We start from the raw sequence: 12,930 nt of genomic DNA, 5'->3' as shown, positions 1-12,930 counted from the left end.
GTTTTGTAACTGATCGGTGTCGATACTTGCCGACCAGCTAGCGGGTCGCCATCTGCTTACAAGGGCGTCAAGAAGAAGCCTTCGCACGATGGCGCAAGTACCGCTGTGCAGTCTTTGTCCGTAAACGTATCACCGCTTTCGCGATACCGGATCACCCGATAGGTGCACAGCAGCAACAACGCCGATAGCGATATTTTTTGTGACGCGTCGTGCGTACACAGAGGACATGAATGTGAAAAGTCATTGCACTTTATACTTATCTGCTGGCATAAAGCGTTCGTTAGCAACATACTAACGCGCAATCTTTCAACATTTCTTCTCCGAGAGCGCGTGCCGCCCAGAAGCCTCTCATACGTATTGTAGTGACACAAAGCGTCTCGGGATACCACTGCTATTCAGGCTATTGCCACTTACAGCCCTGATTAACTGGTGATTTGTAACAATAAATAAACTTTACGGTGACCCAAAATAGGAAAACGAATATATCTAAGTAAAATAGCGAGACGGTTCCGTTTCAAACAATCAGCGAGTAAGTATACAGAGTGTTTCACCGAACTAAACTCAAAAATTAAAGAAATAGTGGTTAACCGCAACTGAATGAAACCAGCGACATGTGGTTTACCATCATGTGGTGCTCGTTATGGTATTTTTATATTGCGCTTAATTCGTTAATTAAGTAACGTCAATTACGCAAAATCTTTAATATCCACATTACAGCCAGGAGGCCTTTATCACGTCGTAGAGGGCATTACAAAACGACCGATCCAAATTTTTGTGACGGCGTACACGCTGCGTGGCGATTTTTTTTTCGGCTTTCAAAGAAAGCCCGCGAAGTATGAATGAAGATCACGGGACTGTGCTCACGCGCTACCGTACTGCAGCGCTCTCAAACGTGCTTCGAACGAAACAACCGGTGCGCGGACCATCAGCCTGCTGCTTCTCAGGGATCATGGCGTTTCTTTGTCATGTGCGGCCGTCAAAAATGCTGATGCACTGGGAAGCCAATGCCTAGAGCTGCGGCCGCTATTTCACCTCGGTCCACGCTCCAGTTGTTTCGTTCGAAGCACATTTGAGAGCGCTGTAGTACGGTGGCACTTGAGCAGTAGCATAGCCAGAAATTTTTTTCGGGAAAGGGGGGAGGGGTGTTAACCGTACTTTATGTTCGTGCGTACGTTTGTATGTGTGCGTGTATATATACTCACGCAACACTGAAAAACTTTCGGAGGGGTGGGGGAGTTAAACCCTTCACCTGGCTACACAAGTGCACACGAGCGCAGTCACGTGGTCATATTTCGCGGGCTTTCTTTAAACGTCGGGAAAAATCACCATGCAGCATGTACGTCGCCGCAAAAAAAAAAAAAAAAAAAATGGATCGCTTGTTTTGGAATGCCTTCTACAACGTAACGAAATGCACTTGGCGCTAAAGTGAATATAATATTGTTTGCATAGTTGATAGCGTGGTCCCGGGTTTCTTCATCTCGACCCCGTCTCCTATTTTGCTAGCACCATGACCTATTATTATCGATACCAACTAGCCCAACTTACTGCCTTAACTAGCTGATCTTAGTTCTGTAACCAATTAGGCGCAATATAATACCCCCTGTCACACTGGAAGTGTTAATATCATTCGGTGTAACGAATGCCATTTGATCCGTGGTGGTGCTGCGCGGGAAAAACGAATGTAATTCGCTCGCGATATCGATGTAGATAATTCAGAAATAAATGGCCGGTAAAATTGAGGAAGGTAGATGTAGAGCGGTAGAAAAGAAGTTATTTATTTTAAAAGACATGTGGGAAGTCGCTTCGCTCAATAATCACGCATACAAATTTTATGTCACAGACTATCTGGTCACCACAAGCCAAGACGACGTTTAGGCAGTAGCCACAGCTGATAGAACGAACACAAGCGAAGTGGCTGACATGGCAGTGTCGCTGAATAACGACGGTGCAGCAAGTAAAGCGTTTAGTTTCTTTCGTGTCGTTGCGAGGAATGCGCATAAGCCAGAAGAAGAGATTTGATCGTTGGGTACAAGAAGAATGAAGACACAGGCTGTTGAGTCTGCACTGTAAAACAAGGCAGTGTGCGTCCGCTTAAGGAATGGGCGGCGTTTTGTAGAACGCGAAGTGACAGCTGCGCCCATGGCAGTCTGCGGTGCGACAGCACACACAAAAACCCAGAGCGTTCCGCATTTTTTCGCTTTCAAAACGTGCTCTCACATGCGTCCACGTGGGAAAACAGCTTGCAACGGAACTGCGCACAATTGTCTTCCCAAATCCGTATGAGAGCAAACGGCTCCGCCTCGGTGCAGTGCGCTCGTGGAGCTGCTAAGACCGCTGCAGATGCACATTTACACAGGCGTCTATTTGTTTACATTATGGCCGACAGCGCCGGCTTGCAGACGCCACTGAGGTGGAGAGTAAAAAATATTTTGCGACAGCCTTCCGTACACCTGTGCTCGTTAAAATGACAGATGTCTTAAGAAAAGCAACATTAATAGCTTGTTTGCATAAATGCGTGTCAAACTGAGAATTCTGAATGCCCCATTTTAACTTAGTCTCTGGGATAGAGAGTATACATTCGGTTCGACTGCGACAGCGAATGTGTTTTCCGAACTCATTCGATTTCTTAAGTCATTCGATTCTAATGACATTAAATATCGCTGTGTAGCAGCCGCATAATGTCATTAGATGCGAATGACATTCCATTCGAATGACATTAAAACGTCCAGTGTGACAGGGGTATAAAAGTACCCTAACGAGGGCCACATGACGTCAAACCATATGTCGTTCTGATAGAACGGTCGAACAAAGATACAGCACGCCAACATATCTTCTGTTGCGTAAATGCTTGTTCTATTGCATCTAGAATCGCCGCCAGTGTTGCGATAGTTGTTAGAATCTCATTTGCATATCAGTCAATCTCATCCGCGTATAAGTCAAACTTACATGCACGAGATCTTTACAATCGCTGATGTGTGAAAGCCACGAGAAGCAAAGCAAACCTACTCTTGCATTCTGCAGTCTTCGTAACCGAGCACCACGCAAGAGAAACTTCGATAACGACACTATAACGGCATCAAAATTTGTGCAATGACGCCCGCATTGGAGTATGCAGCACAGTACAGTGGCTACGAGCAAGTTTCATGGCCCCGACAGAAATAATAAGAAAGAATATATCGAGGAAACAAAAGGTCGGCTGCGCGTAGACGTTCGCGCGCTTGTTTTTGTCGAGATGGCGCGAGCGCCACCACGTGACTCTGGCCCATCAACACGGTCGCGCAGACGTCATCGCCTGCCCTCGCTGGAGGACTGACGGAATGTGAAAAGAATGTCACTGTTTAATTTTACTCAGGTGACGTCGCAGCAGTAACAACTTGAGAAGTGAGTTCAGCCAATCCTTATTGTTTTGCACTGTGTCGACGTTATAGAAGTATCTTGTATCTTATAATACACGATACATTATTGAATGTATGGAAAATACAGATACAGATACTCGTTTTGCGAGATGTATCGCGATACAGATACAAGAAATCCAAAGAGTATCTAAGATAGTATCTAAGATACATGTATCTTCGATACTGCCCAGCACTGGTTATAGTATTATGTGACTGGACTGTATTTTGTGTTTTTCGTCTTCCTATGTGAATTGACTTAGATGAACTCTCCCTAGCTGCTCTCTTATGAATTTTTTTGTTCTTGTGATTATTCGGTATCCTATTATCTGTTAAAAGAATACTAGCCGGCGTTATTCAAAAGCGCTAATATCTCCTAAACACTACATATTGGTAAAGGAAGAAGGGCGTGCTGTCTTACTTGGCAACGCAGTGTCCGGCCGTGACGACGTGCTGCCGGGAGACGAGTGTTCCCCCGCACCGGCTGCCGGCAACCTGGATGAACGCCTGCCAGGGAAACTGGCCGAACTCGGCCTCCTTGCCTCCCACGATGCGGCTGATACGGCCGCCACTGCGACCGCAGTCTGAAAGACCGCGACAGGACGCAGTAAGGCGTGGTAAGTGGCGCGTCGACAACGCGTGCATTAACAATCACCGGATCAACCCATCCATAACATTGGGTTATACAAGAGGTCCGTAACGCTTACGATAACGTGACGTCCAGCGTTAAAGGAACATAAACGACAAAAAACATTTTTTCTCATATTAGTAAACTACTCTTTTACAATTCCAAAATAACCATGCTTGCCGCGAGAAGGCGTTTAGTAAGCGAGAGGTCGCGCATAAAGAAAATGCAGGTGGTGACGCCAACTTCAAATTTTCGCACTTAATCCCGAAACGTCAGATTTTGACAGCGTCTACTAGGTCCTTCGTGGTTTCTAATCCGTAAAATCGACGTACAATCGGCGTCAAATGAAACCCGAACACCGGCAAGCATTCGCAGTGGTATAGTGCGCGCCGTGCGGTTATCACCACAAGAGAGGCGCGCGCATCCGGTTCGGCAGCACTCCATGGTGATAACCGGACGGCGCGCGCTATGCCACTGCGAATGCTTGCCGGTGTTCGGGTTTCATTTGACGCTGATAGTACATTGTCCTCTGATGGAGCCACACACTTATCATACCAAATTTCTCAAGTTTCGTCGAGCACATGTCGCCAAAAGACGAAAAACACATCTTGAAATACGTGACCACACGAGCAGAGGTTTCAACGGGAAATTTAAAAATGACACTTTGACCTTGATTTTCTCCTCTATTGACGAACCTATGCCATTTCTCAATCTAAACAGATTCGATGTTACACTTTAGAGTCCCTTTAATAAGACTATGCCCTTGACAATTCTTCAATGTGTGCCAATGTGGAAAGAAGCGTTCATTAGGGCACGCTTTAGCGAGTAAAAAGCACCTGATAAGAGTAGTGCCACGCAAGCAGGGTGTCGGAACGGAACGAAAACCAAAAACGAAAAAAAACGATATTTTTGACCGGAACGAAAACGTAACCGAAACTATTATTTCGTTCCGGAGTGAAACCGAAATCATGTCGGGCAAGGAATCGCGTTAACATATATAATATAGCGTGGCAAACGAGTAAAATAACAACCTGGCGTCACACAGAGCGAATTGCGCAACGAGTCGTTCGTTGAATGCTTCCAACCCGTTACAAAGAGCTCAGCCATAATTTAGTAGCACAAAGTGCACATAATGCCTTACAGCTGTGTAGCGGGCACCACGATTATCCGAAGAATGACGAAAAATGGCATAGTGGGTGCTTCGCTACTTCAGAAAAATTACGATGATTTATAGTGTAGTAAGTACCTTGCATGTGTACTTGTATTAGTTGCCCCAAGAGAGTCTACAACGGGCTCTGGAAAGGCTGCTCTTCCAGCTTTCGCTGTGACTGTGCTGCGTGTTTCGCGCAAGCCTGGCGATTTTTTTATCAGAACAGCGGTCTCGTACATGAGAGAGTACATACAGTGACGTGCTGCTACTGAGATCGCGCTCACTCCGTTATCACAAAGCATGAGCCTGCTAAAAAAATCGTAATTGACTTCTGAGAAAATAAATTTGAAGGGTATGCTGGTTAGTGCTAGTTGGTAGGAATATTCGTGGTACAGTAAGTTCCGCTCCTCTGAATAACGTGTTTTACCCCTGTCCCACTTTCTTAAGAAGAGGGCGAGTAACTATATCACAAGTCCAATGTTTTTTTTTTTATGATTACCTTAACTTCAAATTTTTGCATACAAGAAAACGCTACGAACCGTTACGGAACATTTTTTTTTCGTTCCGGAACAGAAACGGAATGGAACTTCTTGCGGTGGAACAAAACTAAAACTGAAACGAAAAACATTTCGTTTCGACACCCTGCACGCAAGTGAGGAATTAATGCAACACCAGGTTCACTTTTGAAGAACTTTCACGTGGACCATGGAAAGTCTGCGGAAGAAGGAATGACTTGTCAGCATAGCTTAATTTAGTTGCTCGATGATCGCTCTGTCTGAAAATAAAGAGTAGGAAATCAACCGCGCTTGTATTCATGCAGCTCGGCCGTGAACGATCTATGTCGGAGCAGCCGGCGAACAGTTATCTCTTTCACTGTCACTCGAAGCACCGCACGAAGCGAAAAAATCCAGGAAGCAAATTCTGGAAGGGGTGTTTCTATTCACGTGTAGCACTGCTGCCGGGCGCGCCATAGAATGCAGTGAGATTGCTAAGCAATGACAACTAGTACTCCCCGAACAGAACGACTCAAAATTGTCCCACGCGCTTGTCACGGGCGCAGTTTCAAGGTTCATGGGAAAATCACAAAGTCGGTGCAATGGCGTATCGCCCGGCTGCAGCCTTTGTCAGCGAATTACGTTGCTTAGTGCTTTATAATGCTTTCTGGTATATTTCTTTGCACAAAACACTTCTGCAAAAAGAAAAAAAGAAATGAACTCAAGCACTTGTTAAATGGGTGCTTTTTTTAACGGCGTTTTTTAACGTGGTGTTTTTTAACGTGCACTGGCACCGCACAGCACACAGGCCACTGCCATTTCGCCTCCACCTAAATGTGAGCTCCGCGGCAGGGTCGAATCCGCGACCTTCGAGTCAGCAGCCGAGCAACGTAACCGCTACACCACCGCGGCTGACCCACGTCGAAATTGAGGCGACGCGTTTAAAGAGAGAGAGAGAGAGAAGATAAGTGATAAGTGCTCAAGATCATGACGGCTGCTTACGCAGTTTGTTCTTCCTTTGTAGAATTTTACTCCGATGTCAAGATCTCACCGGGAGACGCGGCAGCTTGACAACCTTGACTTCCACGTTACGCCAAGCCCCGGCATACCAGAATTTCATCAAGTCTCTTGGCCCTCTATCGCATTACATCCTTTCCCCTTTTTTTCCTTCACACCTTTTCACTGGGTAAGGTGGATAACAGGGTGGCCTGCACTTGCACTAGCTAACATCCATGTATGTCACCCTCTTTTCGGTCGCCCTTCGTTCTGTTAGGAACTTCCTAACGTCAGGGAGATGGACCGTACACGAGCAAAGCGCGAGTTCCTTACAGGGGTCGTTCTTGACGGGTCCGTAGTAGCGCGGCTTGATGACCGCGTCCGAGGGCGTGATGCAGCACGACATGAGCGGACCGCACGAAGAGCCCAGAGACCCGCCGGCCATCCAGCAGTGCAGGAAGAACGTGCACCGGGAACCTCCGAAGCAGGAGTCCGAGCCGCTGCCTGTTCTTCCCGGGCGTACGAAGGGCGGCCGCCGCAGGAACTTTGTGAGGCCGCCCGACGACGCCGCCGGCTGGTAGGCCGCGGCGGGCTTCGGGGCCGCGACGCTGGGGCCACTCTCGTCGGTCACGTCGCTGGTCTCCAGCAGGGGCCTCGCGGAAGACGGCGTCGGCGGAGCCGCCACAGCGGGGGGCCTTAACTGCACCGCCGTCGCCGCTTCCAGGTGGGGAGCAGGCTTCGCCACGAAGGGAGCCGCCTCGTACGGTGGCCTGCGCAATGAGTCGTGAGTGTACGCGCGCTTGCCGAACACGTACACGGCACGCATCTTCACACGCCTCAATCACACACACATACACACAGGGCTTCGCGGAAGTGGTGCGTGCCGCGGAAGCGGGTGACTTGGGCGACGAAGCGCGAAATGTGTCCGTGCCGCGCATCCAGAGGCGTAGCTATATACGGGCGTCTACGGAGCTGACGAACGTTTCACATTCCTGCCGAATAGTTTGTAGCGTCCGAAACTTATCAAGGACGCCTTGCCACAGGGTAAAGCCTGGTAACCTCGTCTATACTTTATTATTTAGAGCGCGATGTACGATGCTCGCACATATTTATATATTAGTGACAAAAAAGAAACACTTATCATCGACGGAGAGGGGGACAGGACAGGGGTTAATCCCTTCTTCCACCACCTCGACCGGACTTCTAATAAAGTTCATTCATTCATTCTCAAGTTGGTGTCAATTCATTACTAACGACAGCATGATCAACCCGAGACGAAATACAAATGGTGCAGGAACAAGAGGTGGTTACTGTTATCTGACTGTCGCATTCTGTCAGCATAGGCAGCGAGAATGCAACGACAACGAGCTGCAGGAATAACCCATGCAATCGTGCTGTTGTCACATTTCTAGTAATGCCATCTCCCCGCCAATAAAGGCAATAAAGGCAAAAGCGCTGGTTCTTAAATTTGTCATCTCTGCAATGGAATATTACGGCTTCATTTTAACACGTGTTCCACATACTCTAAGAGAATTGGTGCTGGGAACTTTATATTCCGGGATCATGATTTGAGGAGAGCAGTCAAAGGTATCTGGATAACTTGAGTATTGGATAGAGTCAGTATCTGGATACGCTGGAATAGCACTTGTCTCAATTCCACAGTCATAAAGTGCTCCTAATGGGGGACCTTAATTTGCCAGGCGTTAATTGGGAGCGCTTTCAATCACTTCCCGAAAACAGTAATCATTTAAATAGTATGCTTAACATAATGCTAACTCATGATCTAATACAAATAGTTCGGGAAACAACACGCGTCCAAGGAACTTCAAAATCTGTACTGGATTTGGTTTTTTGCCCAGGCTGTTATGAGAATGTACGGTTCAAGTTGTGGAAGGGATTTCTGATCACTTTCTTGTCAGTGTTTGCTTGCGCGTTATTGCTGCTATCAAATCGAATAAGTCTGCGAAGCGCTCTTTCAAAGACTACTCACGTGCGGACGATGCATCTATAATAGAACATTTGGAAACGTGCCTAACTGATTTTACCAACACTGACGTCAACACACTTTGGTGCCGTTTCAAAGATATGTGTCATTATTGTATAGATACGTTTGTACCGAGCAAACAAATATTAGTTCGTAGGCAGACACCGTGGATGACGCGTGAGATCATCCGCATGAAGCGAAAAATAAAGAGAATTAAACAACGGCGCATGCCTATCGGTAATCTAAAGGAATTAAAAGAAAACCTTGCACGTGCGGTATGCTTTTCGAAAGAACACTATTTCAATACAGTGCTGCCAAACTTTATTTTAGAAGATCCCAAAATGTTTTGGAAATATATGAGCGAAAAAAAGAAGCCAGTGTCAAATTTCTATTAATGATTCTATTGTTACTGATTCTGGTGACATTGCGTGTCATTTCAATGAGTATTTTCAGAGCGTGTTTTCTAAGTCTAGTATTTGTCCACACATTGACACAGTATTTCTATCCTCTGATGTAAATTTTATTTCTTACACTGGCGTGGTTTCCATGCTACTAAATTTAAAAATGAAATCTTCATGTGGTCCTTACAACCTTCCTAACATGTTCCTGAAGCGATATGGTGAGTCTATTGCAATGTTTCTTGTTATATTATTTATCGCAATTCTTTACTTCATGGCAAACTACCGGATGACTGGAGGGCAGCCAGAGTCGTGCCCGTACACAAGAAAGATAATCGGTCGTTATTAGAAAATTACGGTTCCATATCACTGTGATGAAGCAACTTTAAAAAAATGCGAGTGTAGCAGACGACAGCGCTGCATCCCCTAGAAGATGACGAGAATGAAGGGACATTGAAGCTCGCGCATCGAAAAAAGAAGAGAAGTCGCTCGCGCAGAACGGAGCCGTTGGAACGGCGAGCCGACAAGACGAAGCGAGAGAGCCCAGGGCGAACCCGCAACTACGCGCGAGGTTCAGAAGGCCGGGTTCCTGTCTTCGAGCCGCTGACGTCCTCGGGGCACGGCGTGTCGGCGTGACCCGGCACGAGTTCTGGGTGAGGCCTCCTGCGGACATCTCAGGCATGGCGAGCGTCCTCGAGACCCCGGAGCTGCTGACCATGTCCAGCGAGCCGACGTCGATGACGGTGTGCGGCCACGCCTAGACCTGGTGATGCCTTCTGCAGCGGGACGCTGACTCGTGTACCCAAGCGACGACTGCACCACGAGCACGCAACGAGTTCCACTTCAAGGCACCGGGCAGCGGCACAGACTTGTGAGACTGCCTACTCCTTTTTGTTATGTTTGCGAACCGCGTGCACGACGTCTAGTTACTGTGTTTGTAATGTGTGTCTCTCGATGAATATAACTTCTTTTTGTGTTCGGCACTGTCTTCATCCTCCTCGCGTCACACGCCTTGCGACGTGACTTAACCTCACCATCACAATCACTTACTTACATCATCATGTTGTAAACTAATCGAACACATTATAGCCAATCAAATAAATAATTTTTTATATGAACATTCAGTCCTCTCTAATTACCAACATGGGGTTAGGAAAGGCTACTCAACAGTAACACAATTAGTTACAGTTATACATACACTCGCTTCATGTTTTGATAAAAACGGTCAAATTGATGCAATATTTCTTGACTTTAGCAAAGCCTTTGATAGAGTTCCACATGACAAACTAATCCTAAATCTCAGACAGATTGAACTTACGAAATTTTGATCTCATGGTTTAGGAGCTATTTGACAAATCGATCCCAGTGTGTAGCAGTTAACGAGCGGCAGTCTGGCTATCTTCCGAATGGCTTCGGGGTCCCTCAAGGGAGTGTATTAGGACCATTGTTTTTTTTTGCTGTACGTTGACGATATAGTTGCTGTCATTGATCCTAGCATTCAAATTAGATTGTTTGCAGATGACTGCGTGTTGTTTCATGAAATCACTTCAGCTAACGATCAGTACCATCTTAACTCTGCTCTTGATAACATTTCCGAATGGTGTAACACATGGGACATGAAGCTTAATGTTGATAAAACGGTCTATCTTCGTTTCTCTCGCCGAAAAGCTCCCCTTTCCTTTACATACAGGCTAGGCTCATTACCACTGCGTGAAGAAACTCTATACAAGTACTTAGGTGTCTCTCTTTAATACTTTACCGTGGAATACGCATATAGATAATGTTTGTTCTTCTGCATACCGCAAATTATACTTCTTAAGACCTAAGCTCAAAAATTCGCCTCCAGCTGTAAAATTACTTGCTTATAATACACTAATTAGGCCAAAACTTGAATATGCATGTGTTGTTTGGGATCCCTTTACTAAAACCAACATTACCCGTCTCGAGAATGTACAAAGAAAAGCTGTAAGGTTTATTTATTCAAAATTTTATCCGTATGAGTCACCCACTGAACTAATGCAGGCTAACAGCATTCCATGCCTTGCACTAAGAAGGAAAACCGCACGTTTAGAATTTCTTTAGCTTCTTTGGAATCGGAAACTAGCAATTAACCCTTCACCCTATCTTTTATCTTCAACGTCAAGAAATACTCGCCACCATCATCCTAATTCAATGACACCATATTTTACGCGAAGAGATTTATTCAAATTTTCTTTTTTCCCTCGAACTGTAACTGACTGGAATAATTCTTTGTTGCCTTCTGTCACATTGTGATTAATTCAAGCTGTATTAATTATGTTTATTTTTGCTTTGTTTGTTTCTTGTTCTTGCCCTCACCCTGCTTGGACCTGTATAATGTCCGCAGTATTGAATAAAGAAGAAAAGAAGTTACACAATATGAGCCGCTTTACTTATGTAACATGGTGTACTGCAGATGAAGTGTAATGTCTGCTAAAGTATTAATTGCAACGTGTGACTATGCACTCCTGAAGCCCCTGTTGAATTCAACTCGGAATATCATTTGTTCCTTTATCTTCCATGCACCAAACTGCAGCAACATAGAAGCTTCACAAGAAGACACAGGTGATCTCTACACTCGCATCTCACGAAGTTCGCGTAGGACATGCAGCAAAAGCTGTAGATCGCAGCAGCCAACCAGAATGGATCGGTTGCTTCTGAGCGCACGGAGTGCAACGCCTTATCCATCTAGGAAATTCGCGCTTTTTGACGTACGAGGATGGACTGAGTACAGACAAACTCAGTCCATCCTCGCACGATAAAAATTGCGAATTTCCAAGATGCAACACCAACTAGCCCCTGTAGCTGCTCTTATTGCCTGATCCATGGCTGACTGACTTGTTTGTTGACATAAAAATTTTTGCCAACTATCTTTACAGGCTGTACAACATCTGGTTCTTTAGTGAACACACAGAACCCACAGGAATAAAGTAACAAATAAGACACACATGCAGTGACGAGGAGTTAACGTTAGCGTGCTTGAATGGATGAACACTTGACAAGGCATTTAGTGTGATGTGCCATCTAAGTGTTCAGGCAAGAGCAAATATATTCATCAAATAAAACAACGAATTACGCGAAAGAGTCATTGAAAGAGTCACGAAACGCCTAGTGGCGCACGAAGGGCATGTAGCTTGTTCTTGTGAGTGGTTGTCCTATACGCTTTCATGTTACTGTATTACGCTCAAATGTAGCAAATATACATTCCGTCGAAAAATCTTACGGAATACGCTTTCGAGGACAGATGTTAACTTGTACTATGCTAAGGCATGACACTTCCAATGTAATGAATGACTGGGTAGGTCGAAAGAACCGATTGAAGGTTTGAATTCTAGGCTACCGTCCGGAAGCTTCGCATATAGTTATTCAGCTCTTGTTTCTCAATATTCAGTGCCGCGCAAAGCGCGTAGTTTACTCATCTAAGAAACTATACTAAGGCTTATTATTTTCGGGATAACACCAGACTATCATTTTCCTGCATCCTGAAAATATCACTTAAACGTTAAGTTCTACTCGAAAATGCCCCTTACTGAGAACACCCTCGATAGTCCGAGGCATATAGATCTTCACTGCAGAGGTGTCGCCCTCCCGGAAATTTAAAAAAAAAAAAGATCAGCTTTGTATATTTTGAAAGCTTGACATAGCGTGTACAGATACATAAAAGTTGTCTTCTAAAGTTAACGTGTGCTCTTTAAATTATTTCTTTTTGTCTTGCAGAAATGTGAAGCCCCCCCTCTACCCCCCCCCTTCTCATAAAGAAACCAAGAAAAAATTTTGTAGCAACTCATGCAAAATCGCTATTTCATCACGTATGTATATTCTAAAAAACCTAATTTTTACCCGCATAATTTCGAAAAAGAATAAGACAAG

The 12,930-nt window shown here is 45.3% G+C and overlaps 1 protein-coding gene across 1 annotated transcript in view; it reads right to left on the bottom strand.

Moving 5' to 3' along the window:
* The window catches only part of LOC119394318 (brain-specific serine protease 4-like), a 40,135-nt gene that overhangs the window by 16,008 nt on the left and 11,197 nt on the right, over nucleotides 1-12,930 (bottom strand). Inside the window, exons 4-5 of the mRNA XM_037661608.2 lie at nucleotides 6,994-7,430; nucleotides 3,814-3,976 (exon numbers count right to left, since the gene is read on the bottom strand). Coding sequence (XP_037517536.1) covers nucleotides 3,814-3,976; nucleotides 6,994-7,430 — 600 coding nt within the window. The remainder of the gene's footprint in view (nucleotides 1-3,813; nucleotides 3,977-6,993; nucleotides 7,431-12,930) is intronic.

This window comes from Rhipicephalus sanguineus, chromosome 5 (genome assembly GCF_013339695.2).
Source record: "Rhipicephalus sanguineus isolate Rsan-2018 chromosome 5, BIME_Rsan_1.4, whole genome shotgun sequence".
Lineage (NCBI taxonomy): Eukaryota > Metazoa > Arthropoda > Arachnida > Ixodida > Ixodidae > Rhipicephalus > Rhipicephalus sanguineus.
The sequence above is the reverse complement of the archived record's forward strand: the minus strand, read 5'-3'. Positions and strand labels throughout refer to the sequence as shown.